Source organism: Vipera ursinii, assembly GCF_947247035.1.
Source record: "Vipera ursinii genome assembly, chromosome: 1".
Classification (NCBI taxonomy): Eukaryota; Metazoa; Chordata; class Lepidosauria; order Squamata; family Viperidae; genus Vipera; species Vipera ursinii.
In genome coordinates, this window is record NC_139512.1 from 217,042,626 (window position 1) to 217,058,174 (window position 15,549).

General features: G+C 39.9%; 1 protein-coding gene across 1 annotated transcript in view; it reads left to right on the forward strand.

Annotated features, from left to right (window-relative positions):
- The first annotated feature begins 302 nt into the window (after window positions 1-302).
- Window positions 303-15,549, forward strand: part of NOL10 (nucleolar protein 10) — a 39,417-nt gene continuing 24,170 nt past the window's right edge. Inside the window, exons 1-11 of the mRNA XM_083378799.1 lie at window positions 303-393; window positions 3,436-3,481; window positions 4,697-4,795; window positions 5,380-5,457; window positions 6,964-7,001; window positions 8,019-8,155; window positions 9,257-9,322; window positions 10,100-10,160; window positions 11,772-11,857; window positions 12,003-12,081; window positions 13,162-13,311. Of these exons, the coding sequence (XP_083234925.1) occupies window positions 328-393; window positions 3,436-3,481; window positions 4,697-4,795; window positions 5,380-5,457; window positions 6,964-7,001; window positions 8,019-8,155; window positions 9,257-9,322; window positions 10,100-10,160; window positions 11,772-11,857; window positions 12,003-12,081; window positions 13,162-13,311 (906 nt within the window). The 5' untranslated portion in view covers window positions 303-327. The remainder of the gene's footprint in view (window positions 394-3,435; window positions 3,482-4,696; window positions 4,796-5,379; window positions 5,458-6,963; window positions 7,002-8,018; window positions 8,156-9,256; window positions 9,323-10,099; window positions 10,161-11,771; window positions 11,858-12,002; window positions 12,082-13,161; window positions 13,312-15,549) is intronic.

Consider the following 15,549-nt stretch of genomic DNA (forward strand, 5'->3'; position numbering starts at 1 on the left):
CTTTCCACCTAACCCAGAGCCAAGTTCAGAGTTGCCGGAAACCTTCCTTTCCAGTTTCTCCTTTCTGAGCCAAAAAGGAAAAAGTAATAAAAGATCCCACCCGAAAGGACGAAGCGGAAAAGTGCTTCAGATAGGACCACGCGGTTGACGATCTGTGATGACCCGACCCGCCGCCTTTCCAGTCTCTTGTTTTTGTTTTTCTCTCTCTCTCTCTCTCTCTCTCTCTCTCTCTCTCTCTCTCTCTCTCTCTCTCCACTCTATGGCCGGAAGAGTTCCCTCTCGCTCCCGGAAGTGAAGCCCGGTACTCGTTCCGGGAAGTGGGGCGGCATGCAGGTCTCCAGCCTCAACGAAGTGAAAATCTACAGCCTGAGCGCAGGCCGGAGCCTGCCGGAGGTGAGAATGCGGGAGCGCGGAACCCCCGCCTTTGCCCTCCCCGCGCGCTCCTCCTTCGCGCGCGCTGCTCTTCTTAGCAATAGAGCGCGCGCCTTTTCGCTCCGCGCTGTGCCCAAAGGCGGATCGTGCGCTTCAGGTTCCTTATCAATACAGGTCGAAAAGGCGATCGCTACCCGGGAAAGGGTATTTCTGGCCTCACGAAAAACATCTATTCAATCTTTAGAAAAGGTAGTTTTACCCCAGTACCTCTGGGGAAATTGAGCAAAAAGTGGTGTGGTGCAATGGAGAGTAGAAAGCCACCACTGTGCTCCTCCAGAATAAAATGGGATTTCCTGGAAAAGACAATTTCCAAGGATCAGCATGGCAACCAAGACCAAACACCTCCGGCTTTCTTTCTGTCAAACACAAGGCCCGGGGGCCAGATCCGGCCCGCGAAGTGGTTTCATGTGGCCCGCGAAGCCATCCTGGAAACAGTGAGGGAACGGCCCCCACTGCCTTGGCCCTGACTCAGAGACCCTCCTTCTGCCAGAGACCCTCAGATCTGTCCCACTCCTGCCCAGGCCCCCATAGGCACCCTTGATGCGAACGATGTAGAGCTGGCCATGCCCACCCAGTAGGCCATACTACTCCAGCTGCGCCCACCCAGTAGGCCACGCCCACCCTGGCCATACCCACCCGCCCCCCCCCCAGGGCAACCACAATGCTGATGCGGTCCTCAATGAAATTGAGTTTGACACCCCTGATAGTGTTACGGGAGAGCCACCCCCCCCCCCCCCCGGCTTCTCGAAGCCCGCATGGCCGATGTTAGAAGATGAGGAGAAAGGAATATTGCAAGAACCTTTGTGGACCTGGCTGGATGAAGTTTCCCTGAAGCGTCCTTGATGCTTGCTCTGAGCTTGGTTGTTTTCTTGCGGACGTTTCGTTACCCAAACTAGGTAACATCATCAGTGCCACTGTGATGCACGTAGCGCTGATGACGTTACGTAGTTGGGTGATGAAACATCTGCAAGGAAACAACCAAGCTCAGAGAGCATCAAGGACTCCTCATTTCGGTCCTGAGTTACAAATATTCTCCTTTTATTCGCTTCTCTAAGGCAGCTGATTTGCAAATCTTTTTTTTTTGCCTTTTAAATCTGTTGGACCCTCCGATGAAAACAAGCAGTACATAAAATCTCGTGCTTTTGTAACAAGTTAGGCTGTCTTCTTCTTTATACTTAGAAATAAGCTGCTTTAGAGATCATTAATGTTTCATATTTACTCTGAACATATGTCGTATTAATCTTGAAGGCAGGCATTCCACAACTTTGTTTCCTGGCCAGTGTTAAGGAGTCTGGGAGTTGCACTCCACACTTTTCGAGATTTGAAAAGTTCATTTTAATATGCTACAGACATCATTTCCTTTTTATAACTACCTCTGACTCGATTGGGAGAATGAAGACCTAATTAAATGAGCCTTGCAGGAATGAGATGCAAAATATTGTTTGGCATTGCCATATTGGTGGCTTTGATACTCTTTCATAGCTGTAGACAATCAAAAGAAGTCCTTTCTGTTCATTTTCTGGCTTAGAATACTGATAAAATTTAGGTAAGGTGATTATTTTTATTCATCAAAATCTAGGTTTTAATACTATAATCTGTAGACGTACAGGTAGCTCTCATCACCTGCTAAGTGACACAATTGTAAAATAATAGGTCATGTGACTTAGAATCTGACTGAAGACCATAGTGATCATGTGACTGCTGGATATCACAACCAACGTAAATGTGCACCAGTTGCCAAGCACCTAAACCACGATTACATGACTGTGGGCAGGGTGCCAGGGCCTCAGCTTCGAGGAGGAGTCTTAAATCAGCCCATTGTAACTTTGAATGGTTGCTGAATGACCGGTTGGTAAACAAGTAATATCACTCACAGTGTGGTCCCGTGTATGTCTAATACTGAATTCTGCAACCCGCGGCTCTGGAGCCGCATGCGGCTCTTTCAGCCGTCTCCTAGTCCTCTGCCATGTGCAGTCCCCCAAAAAAAAGTGGGACTAAAAAAGTTCAACCAATCAATTCAAATATGCAGGGTAGGTGCATATCTTGCCTTGTCTCCACTCTTCAGTCAAACCCTGTTCTGCGCATGCGCACACATTTTTTGCAGCTCCCAGTTTTTTCCTTTTGTGAGGGAACCGGTTCCAAGTGGCTCTTTCACTGTTTCAGGTTGCTGACCCTTGGGTTAGAGGAAAGAATAAAGGATCAGGAATTAAATCTGCATTTGTGAATGTAAAACTCAAACAACACCTTTGATAAACAAGTAGTATTGAATGTATGAAAAAATCAATAAAAATCTTATATAAAAAAGAAGTGTACCTTCCTTGAACTAATTCTCAGGATAAGTAGAAAAAATGCAGCATTCCCCCCCTCTTGTTTTTGTGAACATTTGGGCTATTTAAGAGTCAATATTTTATTGGTATATTGGCTAGAAATTAAATTCTACTACAGCTGACAGATACAAAACTGGCAAAAGTTGTTTTTACGTATTTAACATGTTATTTTGCAAATGTTATACTTCCTTTGTGTGAAAGTTGGGAGTATTTTTTTGAAACAGCACATTTCTGGCCGTACTAATGTACCAAATTCACTAGATCTTTATTGCATGATCTAAGATTTGTAAGCTGATAAGGCAAATATAGTGTCTCCAGCTTCTTGAAAGAAAAACAAAGCTACAGGGATTGCAGTGAATTATCTTGAAAACACCTGCATGGTAGAGATGAAAATTTCTAATCAACTGCTTACATATTCCCCATATGTTATTGTGATGTAAAGGTAAGCTTAGTTACAGAATCAGGTGACTTTTCAGCACTTGTGAATACGCAGTTACTGTGTTGGATCCTGCTACAATTATTGTTTTATTTGATTTTATTGTATTTTTAATGTTTAATCCTTTGTAAACTGAGAGGGTATAGCTGAAGATTTTTTAAAATATAAACTGGCCTTGAGCAACCTAGTCTTTTCCACAAATCATTAAACTTCAGCGTTTTTGTTTGTGTTTCTTTATAGTGGCTTTCTGATAGAAAAAAAAGAGCACTGCAAAAGAAAAATGTTGGTGAGTTGCCCTTATTTTATTCTAAAAAGAGTTCTTATATTCATTCGTGCATGTTAATATTATTTCAGATTCCAACAATTTTTTTCATGATACCAAGGTGAAGACATGTTCCTATCAACCATAGCTTCTGTATTTTATTAATGTTGGGAGGAAGAACATTCACTGCCTTCTCTTTATGTTGGTGTTTTCTTGTCTGTGCTTAAACCGGCAAAGTATTTTTTAAAAAAATAATACAGTGTCTTGTGAAATTTAGTTGATTGCTACAGACATTTTTACAGCATCTAGATTTGAAAGTTATTTTTTTCATGTTCCGTGAGTGAGGTCCTTTAGTGCATAAATGTCTGGTAGAAGTGGAATTCTAGTGCCTTTGTGACTTCCTCCTTTTTTCAATTCTAGTTAGTCTTGTTCTGAGAGTTGGCATGTTGTGTTAGTCAGTACAGAATATTCTGAACTTACTATGTTTGATTAAAAGCTTAGGAGCACAGAAGGAGTTTTAAATAGCAGAGCACACGTTTTCCAAAATAGCATAGTATACATGAAGCCAGTTTTTTTAAACTAAAAAGTATTTTTCATGCGGAGGAAAAAATGAGATAATTCCCTGAAACACTGACCCAAGAGACATAAACAACAAAATTTCAGTGTTGTAATGGGAACACTGAAAACTCTGAAACTGACAAAAAAAATTGATCAACAAAAGAAAAAATATATTTTATTGTCACTGCAGGTGGCAGCTTCTGGGTTTGTTCTTGAAAAAGCTATGCAGAATTGGACCTGGTTAATACCTTAATGAGAGATCATCAGCAAATCCAAAGGCTTTAGGCTGGACAGAAATAGAAAAATCATTATAGGAAAAAAGTGATGGGAAAACTATACTGTTAAAAAAACCCCACATAGATATGTTCATGTTGTTAGCAAGGATTGAAGATAATTTGAAGGATACATTTTCTTTCCTTTTGTTAGTGTGTCAGAAGCACATTTGTGGAAAAAGATGCAAGGCTCATAGCAGTGCTGTGTGGTAAATTGCAAAGAAGGAACAAAAGGCGAGGGTGTTTGTGCAGTAACATTTTACAGAGGAAATTGCATAAGGATAGGGTATACAAAAGGTATTTAGGGCCAAGTGGGGCAATGTTAAGCAGTGCTGTTGCCACTATTGTGCAACGGTAGTGATGCGTTTGCTATGCAGTCTTTCTTCAAATTTTATTTCATATTTTAAAGATATTCATAAAAGAATTGAACTTATCCAAGATTTTGAAATGCCTGCTGTTAGCACCAAGATCAAGGTGTCACAAGATGGGCAGTACGTAATGGCAACAGGTAAGTTTGACTAAAACCAGGTCCAGTTAATAAACCTGCAAAATCAAATTATGACTGAGGAATGCTGGGTTGGATTATGGAGATTACACACTAATATAGTGTCTATTGGCATTAAATCGTGCAAAGGTTTGGAGAGTAAATCATTGTGTATTTGGGAGCCTTAAAGAAAGATAATGTGAGTAGAGATTATATCTGATGCATTAATGTTTCAATTTTCTTTTATATTACAGCATTGAAAAGAATTTTGATGTAATATTGAAATTAGAAAAGGATTTGTTGGTCCCAAGGACACACTTAAACAGTATTAAGGACATATTGTGGTCGCTGTTATAAAATGGCTGCTATGGGAGCCCTGGATGGCAGTTTTTATAAAATATGTACATATTTGTCCTGCATAGAAACTCATTTGCATATGAAGCATGAACTTATACTGTGTGAACTAGGACCATTTTCATTGTTGAATTTCACTAAACAAAATTTCAGACTATTTTTGTTTTGCCCATTCATTAATTTCTAGATTAAAATCTCTTAAAGAAATCAACCTTTGAATCTTCCTTTTCACTTCGAAATATATTTTTTAACAGGCACATACAAGCCAAGGGTCCGATGTTTTGATACCTATCAGTTATCCATGAAATTTGAAAGATGCTTGGATGCTGAAGGTTAGTAATCTTGATTATGATGGAAAACAATATGGACAAATTAGGCACAAAGGAAAAACAAAATCTCAAAGAGTAAATCAATCCATATTTATTTAGAAATAAGTACACCTCTGGTCTGTGAAGTATTTTTCTTGGGGAGCAGATAGGGGCTGCACCTTAAGTGGTCTGAATTTTTTTCTTATTAATGCAATAGTTGCACTATGTTTATTTTTTATAATTTATGAGGTAATCATCTCAACCTAATAATACTCTGGGAAGCTAATACATGAAAAACCCAATATAAAGCAAAATAAAATAAGACCAATACAATACAGCAGAGGTCCCCAACCTTTTGGGCACCAGGGACTGGTTACGTGGAGAATGGTTTTTCCACGGACTGGAGAGTACGTGATTTTGTGTGCTGCCTGCATCCTGTGGATGGGGCTTTCCTTGTTTGTGTGGACCGGTTGCTGGCATGCTGCGGCGCAGTACTGGTCCATGGCCCTGGGGTTGGGGAACCCTGCAATACAGTAAATTATAATGTAATCGAGACTTCAGAACTTAACCGTAACATATAATAAAACATTCATACCAATCAGGCTTAGCCAACATCTTGGCCACAATGCCAAGGGAAAAGCTAGGTCTTCCAAGAATGAAGATGTAGCTGTTTCAATGCTTGCTATTTTTGTTCTTTGGAAAATATATTGTAGAAAACTGAATTGTATTAATTCTTTAAAAATAACATGACTCTGGCAAACCGGAATTTTTTTAAAAAAAACTTCACTGTGTTTGAAATTGAAATATTCCTGATTTTAAACAAATTATCATTGAAAGACAAAGCTTGCTGGACATGGATCCTCCTTTTTATTCTTTGGGCTCTGTGAGGGAATGATCTCTTGGGGTTTTTTGAGGATTACCTTCTAATGTAACACCTAGAAGATACAATGTTCTGTAACAAACCAATACTGCTGCGTTCTGGGCAGGATATTTAAACAATAAGTAGACTTGCACTCATTTGTTGCTTATCCAGGATGAGTGCAGAGCTACTCCCTCTTGGCTTACATATAACTGATTCTAAAGCAAGCAGCCTATGGAGAGCTACGAAAGCAACTTTGGAGGGGCTCCAGGGTCAAAGAGAATCAGGCAGTGTACAAATGTCCTACAAAAAATAAATCTTGCCATTGCTTCTCTTGGGCCCGTGAACCTAATGGGAGAGGTTGAAACCTTTTTACAGCAGTAAGAGTCTGGACTGAAAGACAGGTTGCTCTTCTTGCTGTGGAGGTTCTTGGTTCAAGATGGGGCAGCACCATGGATCAAAAGCCCAGGAGACAAAAGTTGGGGTGAGGAGGCAAATGGAGAGCTGTAATGGCCATGCCTGGTCCAGCTCTGGCCCCTGACTCTGGCTACAAGATCAGAGAGCGTTTGGCGGGTGATGAAATTAAGTTTTGAGAAAGTGGGGTAAAGCATGATGTGAAATAGTTACTCAGTGATTGACTGCCATTTGTAATCTCCTTTTCATCTCCCCAGTAGTCACATTTGACATTTTATCAGATGATTACTCCAAGGTATGTCAGCTTTTATTTTTTTTTAAATTATATGTGTAAATAGTAGTAAATCTGGGACCACGGTTTAAAAAAAATACCGTGGCTTAGCTCGCAGTGTGAACCTTTTCTCCTCTTTTGCTCAGTTATGTCCTATCCTTGGAGACTACCCAGAGACGTTTCTCCGGTTTTCTTGGCAAGGTTTTTCAGACGTGTTTTCTCTTTGCCTCCTTCCCAGGGTTGAGGGAGAGGGACTGGCCCAAGGTCACCCAGCTGGTTTTGTGCCCCAGATGGGACTAGGACTCAAGGGCTCCCGGTTTCAACCACTGCACTAAACTGGCTCTTGTGTCTGTGTCTGTGTCTGTGTGCGGGTGTGAAGCTAATAGAGTAAAATTCGCAATGCATTTTTTTTTGTAACTCCTGCGATATACCCTTACAAAAGAGAGAACTAAACTGAACGAATGTGACGTCCCTCTGCCTTGTATCTTCTCCGTTTCTGAAACAAGCTTCACGTGCTTCGTAGGATTTACCTTGTCACAGAATCATGCAGGTCTTCCAGTCCAACTCCCTGCCCAGAGGAGAAATCCTCAGACCATCCCAGATAAGGAGGATGCTTGAGGAGCATCACTTTTGGAAGACCCTTGTTGTGTCTCAGTGAGAAAAAGCACTTCCTGGATATGCATTGGTCCACCTTGGCAGAGATGAGGCCGGGTGTGATCTGCCTCAAGGGACTGCAGTACAAGCAGTAGCCACTGTGACCAGGGACAATCTCTTCGTATGCAAAAATAGATTCCCCTTTGTTTCAGTAAAGATAAGTGTGGTACGGCTTCATTTTGTAGCTTTGCTTCAAAAAGGCCCTAGTTAACTCCTGGAGCAAATCGTCCTTTCAAGGATTTACAGAGCCCTAGTGACGTAGTTTTTTTGAATGATGAATTATTTGTTTTAAACAATCGCCTTGTTTTGTTTCAATGACGCTTTATAAGAGTGTCAGTTGGGAGAAGTAATCCTCTCCAATGCAGTTTTGTGGCTTGTATTTTTCAGATAGTTTTCTTGCACAATGACAGATATGTGGAATTTCATTCACAACATGGCCGTTATTACAGGACAAGAATACCAAAATTTGGAAGAGATTTCTCGTATCATTATCCATCCTGTGACTTATACTTTGTAGGAGCGAGGTATTTGTGATGTTTTGAATCATTATTAAATTCTACTTTTATTTTTCTATACGGGAAATAGTTTTGACTAGTTCTTTTTTTCCTAAAAAATCATTTTCTTTCTCTCCCTGAGTAAAGTGATAAAATTATTTGATAAACATTTCTATATAAGTCAAGCACAGTTGCTGCAGTGCTTTTCTGAAATCGAATAGTTTTCTAATATATTTGTGCGCATTTCAATCACACGGATAAGGATCTAAATTTTAAAAATATTTGTAAAAGAACTGCAAAAATCATAACTGGAAATCTTGGAAAATTAAATGAGATCTTAAAAAGCTTTTTTATGTTTAATTACAACTTTGAAACATAATCCAGTCCTTTCCATGGAAGCATAAGAATTATCAGCCTTTGAGATTGGCAAGGTCAAGAAACAGACACAGTTGAGATTGCTGAAATATTCTTTACTATTGTAGGATAGAATTACAGAATCTTGAGAGTTTGATTGTGTTTGTCTCTGCCCCAAACAAAATGGAGGTGGGATTATTTTTGAGTTTCTTTTTACATTCATTACATATTATTTTAAACTCCCCTTCAAGGCAAGCTGATCTCCTCTTGACTTCAGAGACAGGTCCATGTCGTTTTTGTTACAAAAATACAGAAGTATTGTACAGTACTGGGATTTTTGTCACTTACCCGGTGTGTTCAGTCATGTCAATCCAGATGTTCCTGTTACCTAAAAAGCAGTTCACAAGCAATGGCCAAAAATTATTAGAAAAGGAAATATGCAAACCTAGTGTCCTTAAAGTTGCTGATTGTGGTTTGAGCAGGATGGTTATTTTCTTGTCTCCAAGAGCTCTAAACATGCAGCAAACGATTGTGTTGCAGTCTCCTTGGGACGAACAGCTGTGTGGAGCACTTGTGGACCATCACAAGTCTTCTTCCTGTCCAGAGAGGAATAGCGAAGAGCCAATCTACTCACTGGCTCTTCATTCCATCACAGTCATCTTCTTTATCTTTAGCAGAACTGTCTTTAATTCATCCTTTCTTGCCTGCATGGTTTTTATCTTTCTTTGTAAAACTCAGGAATCAAAAGCAAAGTGAGTGTTTTCTTTCTTGTTACAGTTCTGAAATATATAGGCTAAATCTGGAACAAGGAAGGTATTTGAATTCTCTACAAACAGATGCTTCGTAAGTATATCTTCTGCTTTCTAATGTAAGAATCTTTTTCCAGTAGGTGGAGCCAAACTATGTAAGATCTCTGTAAAAACACCGTAGATAGATTACAAGCTAATTTCTAAGCAATCTGGTATTATTGGCATTTATATGTATGTGTCCGTATGTCTTTGTGTTTGTACATTTACATACAATACTATATGTACATTGTAAATGTTGAACTATTCATGGTCAGCATTGGGTTATTGCACTAATTCTAAAATCGGCTGAATAGTACAGCAAAAGCAGAAGGAATCTTTCTGCCTGCAGCCCTCACTTTCTTTTTAGCTTTGGTGTTTTCTTTCCACAAGTTGTAAAACAAGCCATGATTCACTAGGCGAAGATAGCTTCTCACGACATTTGAACTAGGAATAATAGTTGAGTGCTGAGAGTTTAGTATACACATCCCTCTGGTTTGTACCCAGATTATAAAGCATTTGTTTAAATCACCTGCATATTGGACCAGGATGGCCTATTAAGAATTAAAACATTTGTATTTGAGATATTTTAGGGGGAAAGCAAATGTTTGATTATTTCTTCTGTGATAATTTCTGGTTTTGAATTGATATTATGATGCATATTTTACATCAGAAAGAAAATACAGTAATTCAAATGCAAGCCACTGCATTCGGTTTGTCCTATAATGTTTTTGCTTTCTATATATTTTGATTGGTTTTAATGTTTCTAACAAACATGATTCTTGAGGATTTTATTCCCTGTCTGTATTAAACATTTATTATTGTTGTTTTCTAGAGAGAATCATGTATGCGACATAAATCCTGTACATGGTTTATTTGCCACTGGGACGATTGAGGTAAGCGAGTTTAAAATTGTGTACTCATGGTCAAGAACTGGTTCAATTTTTGGGTCAGAACAGCATCACGTGCCCAGAAGTGGGAGATAGGAAAAGATGTAAGGAAAATGTAAAGCTTCTAGAAATATATTTTAAAAAGTCATCTCCAAATTGTTAATGGAAAATGTTAGCAGGAGAATCTCTACAAATGTTACCTATTAAATACTGAGCAAAGGACATTGGATTTTTGGAAGTAAGAAAAGATAACTGGGAAATGGAAAAATGTATCCTGGAAAAGGATGTTGCTGGCTGTTCTTTGTTGTTTGATACATTTTGGCTGGAGGCATTTTACTGTAAAAAAGTTAAATAATAATGATCAATTATTGAAGCTTCACTTCTCTACCCTTTTATCTACCCTTTTATCTACCCTTTTATCTAAGAGTAGATAGATCTATTCTATTAAACTCAACAAGGTTTATTCCTAAGTAGACAGGCCTGAATCCACACTGCCACAGATCCAGATAATGCTGCATCCTCTAGAGCTTTCTAATTATTGACCTACTGCTTTCACAACAATCTTCTCTGGAACAAGTTTGGATAGTGGTCATCAAAGATGGATCAGAGGCTGCCCGCTTGAGGAGTCAGATAGGTGGCACCTGTTTCAGGGCTGCTGGAACCTCCTCCCTTCAAAGAGGTCTTGGCCATTGCTGAGATTCAGCTGCTTATCCTTATTCAGCTGGCCATCATGAACAGCCTGGTGATGCAGGCTCCACACACCATAATTGAAAAATCCTCTTCCACTTCCTGAAGCTCAAACGCCACCCAGGCAATACAAGTAATCCTCGGCTTAACAACCATTCATGTAGCAACGGTTCGAAGTTGCAGAGGCACTGAAAAAAGTGACTTTGCAACCGGTTCTCGTGCTTAAGACCTGTTACAGCATCCCCACAGTCATGTGATCAAAATTTGGGTGGTTGGCAACCAGGTTGCAGCATCTTGGAGTCATGTGGTCACCGTTTGCAAGCTTCCCAGCCAGCTTCCAACAAGCAGTGTCAGCGAGGGAAGCTGGATTCGCTTAGCGACCACCTGATTCACTGAACAGCTGCAGCGATTCATTTCGCACACATGGCAAAAAAAGGTCACAAAATAGGGCAAGACTTACTTAACAAGTAAGAAATGAATTTTATTCCCAATTCTAGCTGTAATTCGAAGACTTACCTGTACTGGTAGACATTGCCTCTATAATCTTAATGGGGTTCTATCCAGCTTCAGCTTGGACTGAAGAAACAATTATACCAATTAAATGCTCAACCAGACAATCACAGTTTACACTAACTGGTTCTTAGGGCCCTTTCTTCCCAAACATAGCTCAGGTGCTCCATGTAATTCAGTTGGCTGATGTTCTGCAGGAGCTCAGTGTTATTCTGCCTTTGGAATCTCCCGAGTTATTGTTCAGAATCGGGGGGTGGGGAATCATGCCAGATTCGAATGCAGCGAAATATTTAAACTGGAGGAATAAATGTGCCTTAAAGTAGTTTGGTGGTTTCTGTAAAAAGCAGACCAGGAAGCAGGCGAACCATGGTGAACTACTCAGAATAACCGAGTGGTTTCATTTTTCTTCGTTTTTCTCAGGGAAAGGTGGAATGCTGGGACCCTAGAGTGAGAAATCGTGTTGGGATGCTGGATTGCGCTTTAAGCAGCGTGACTGCTGATCAAGAGTATGGACATTTCTAAACATCTCTCCGGTGTCGTATTCCTAACAGAAATAATATGCTGCCAGATTCAGATTTGGGGTGTTAAGTCTGGGTCTGGATTATGATGACCTTTACTGCGTCTGAATGAAGTGTATTCGAATTTTCCCAGGGTAGGGGGCCTGCCTGCTGTTTCCGCCCTGAAGTTTGATGGAAGCTTGAAGATGGCTGTTGGAACATCTACAGGGCAGGTACGCTATGTGTACACCTTCTTACGGCACTCCTCGAGGGCTGTGAAGTAAACTTTCTTGCTGACTGAGGTCAGGTTGTCCCCACCCTTTTGGCCTTCTGGAAGGACATTAAAACCTGGATTTGGTGGCTCGGGCTTCTGACGGAGGTGCTCTGTGTTGAGGGTGGCTGATGGGACTAATAGGTCTTTTTGTTTCTTAGCTTTGTACCTAATGTTTTTAATATGTTAATATTTATGATTTTAATTGTAAGCCACCCAGACTTACTTTGCAGTGTGAGATGGGTGGCATATAAATTGGCTGGCTGGCTGGCTGGCTGAGTGAATAAAGGAAAGAAAGAGAAAGAGAAAGAAAGGAAAGAAAGAAAGAGAGAAAGAAAGAAAATTCAGTAAGGCGAGCTTGTGAAGGGAATATGGTGCTGGAATATTGTAATTCGGATTGCTTAATTCTAGTCTAAACTTAAGACACTTGTGGATTCTTCAAAAGGGTTAGTTGATGTGTTGTATGTTAAGATGGGTTATCGATGAGAGCTTCCTGTGGGGTTTTTTTTTTTGTATATATAAAAAAAAGCTTCAGCCAACCAAACAAAACCAGACTGGATGGAAATCTAATTTTAATTATTAGTATAATTCATACCCAGAGATTATTGTGATAGCTCCTCTGAAGTTTTAAAGGGTAAATAAAACCCTGCTCATGAATGTAATGAGATTACTGTAGGCCAGCCAAAATGATGGTTGGATGATACACCGTGACCTGTATTTTGCAACATATAAATAGAGATTTGTCAAGTGTGCAATGGATGAGGGTTGAGCTAGTCTGTTCCATAGCGTTTTAATAAAAGTACGTAATAGTTATTCTAAATAAAATAATGCTTAATGCTGCTTGATTTGCAGACCAATACTATGAATTATTCTAAGAGGTTTTGTTACTTAAAAGACCCTGGGGTGGATTTACAGAATATTCAATAACCCAAAATATCTCTTTCATTATTCTCAATTTGAAAATATAAATGTTATCTTAGGCTTGTAGCTGTATTAAACAATACCTGACCACAAAAATTGACCTATCGTTTCTGGATACCAGGTCTTACTTTATGATCTTCGGTCGAATAATCCATTAATAATGAAGGATCACCAGTACGGTCTACCGGTCAAATCAATCCAGTTCCACAATGCATTGGATCTGATTATTTCTGCTGACTCACGAATTATAAAACTATGGAACCAGGACACGGTAAGTATATTGATTCATGTCTCCTGTCTGAACACCGTCTACTTTCTACTGTTATAACTAAATCATAAATAGCATGCTTACTTTCGGTGCCCCATTGGAGATAAAAATAGTGTTTTATTAATGTTTAGTATGCAGATAAATCATAATGGGAACTCTGTTTAGTTAAGTAGAAGTGCTCCAGTTCTCCTATAAAAGGTGTTTGCATGTCCTGGATTTTGTAAAAACTGAAAGTGGTATTGCTACAATCCCCAAATGCTTAATTTGTGGGCTAAGCCATATTTCATATTATCATTCTAATTCAACAAGGTCAGTTGCAGGAGTGATACAACTGCTGATCATCTCTCACTCTTCTAGTCTTCCTGCTTATTATACAGCCATGTGGCATTCTCGTTCCCCAGCTCTTTAAAGCAAGGGTCCCCAACCCCTGGTCAGTGGACTAGTACCGGTCTGGGGCATGCCAGCAACCGGTCTTCACAAACAAGCAAAGCCCCATCCGTGGGATGCAGGCAGCACACAAAACCACACACCTTCCGGTCCGTGGAAAAACCTCTTTCCACGGAACCGGTCCCTGATTCCCCAAAGGTTGGGTGCCTCTGCTTTAAAGGATCTTTCCTGCTGTCACAGTTGTCCAGAAAGAAACATCACCAACCGAGACACCAAAAGATATGTCCTGGGATTCAGACGTATTTATATGGTCGTAAAATAAGATTTGGTCATTGCTTTGAATAGGGTTGACTGAACCTTGAGCAGACACGGTTACCCATTTCTGCAAACGTAACTTTAAGAGAGCAGATGTCCTTCTCCCTACAGTCCTTGTGCTTCTTAGAGAAGGGGGAAGGAAACGCAAAGTCCCTTCTCACAAATGGTCTTCTGCTTAATATTGGTATCTGCCCTTGTTCATTACTAAAGGAAATGGTGTGCTATGGCTTGATCTTACTTGACGTACATTTGTCTACGTGCTCATGCTTTTCCAATTCTTTAGTTTTTCTAATCTCCTTCCCTACATGATATTTAAAATTAAAAATGCATTTGCAAGCTGGTTGGAGAAAGATATTTCTTTCGTTCTTTATATTACAGGCGGTCCTCATTTACCGACTACCTCATTCAGTGACTGTTCCAAGATTATGAAAAAGTAGGCTTACAACTAGTCCTTGAACTTCCTGCCATTGCAGCGTTGCAATCATATGATTACAATTTGGGCAGTTTGCAACCACTGTACATTTATAATGGTCTCAGTATCCCTCAGTCACATGATCACTATTTACATCCTTCACAGCTAGCTTCCAACAAAGTCAGTGGGGAAGCCAGCAGGAAATCATAAGTCGCTGTCAGGCAGTGCTGTGCTTCATGACCGCAGGTGGTTCACTTAATGCAGTGGTACTTATAAATCTGGTGTGGTCACATGACATTTCATTTAATGACCACGTTTCTCAATGACAAAGTTGCCAGTTCCAATTGCGATCGATAAATGAGGACTACATATAATACCATTCTGGAGAGATTTGTCCTTTTAAAATTTTGTTTATTGATTATGAGCAAAAGAAACTTTTATACAGAGGCAATAATCTATTCTATGGGAACCGACAAGGACCTTCAAGGGTTTTAGATCAAAGGTTTTCTCTGGATACCCCATAGATTGATCCTAGGACCTCATGAGTGTGAAGCAAATGTTCTATTACCTTGTCTCCCTTTATGCTTCACCTTTGCATTTTAGTCTATGTGCTTATGCACAAGATTAAGGTGCATTTAATTTTGAATTGTGGGCTTAATAACGTCTTAATACAGAAGAGAGCTAGAGCAGATATCAGACTTGTGGAATCTGTTTATTAATGTCAACTCTAAAATTCACTAACTGAAGCCAAGGTGTAAAAGATACAGTTGGAATTAATGATTTCAGCACCCAAGAATTTTGAATATCAAAATTGAAATGAGTTCTCAACTTTTTGCTATACAGATTCACTTTTGGTCATTGTCCACTTTGGGGAGTAGAATCATAATGATTTAAGTAGCCATTCTGGACTGGTAGCTATACAACACACCCCACCCCAAGGACTTTTAAACTGTATCTACAGCAAAATTACCATAGGGGATTATAGAGAACTCAGTGAGTTCTCCTCCAAATGAGGAGTCACCTTATTACAAATCAGATCTAATAGATCTGCCTTGGCTACTCCCTAATCACCTCTGGTTGTGTGTAATTGGAAGGTGGTAAGATAGGAAGCAGCTTTATGTCTCCAC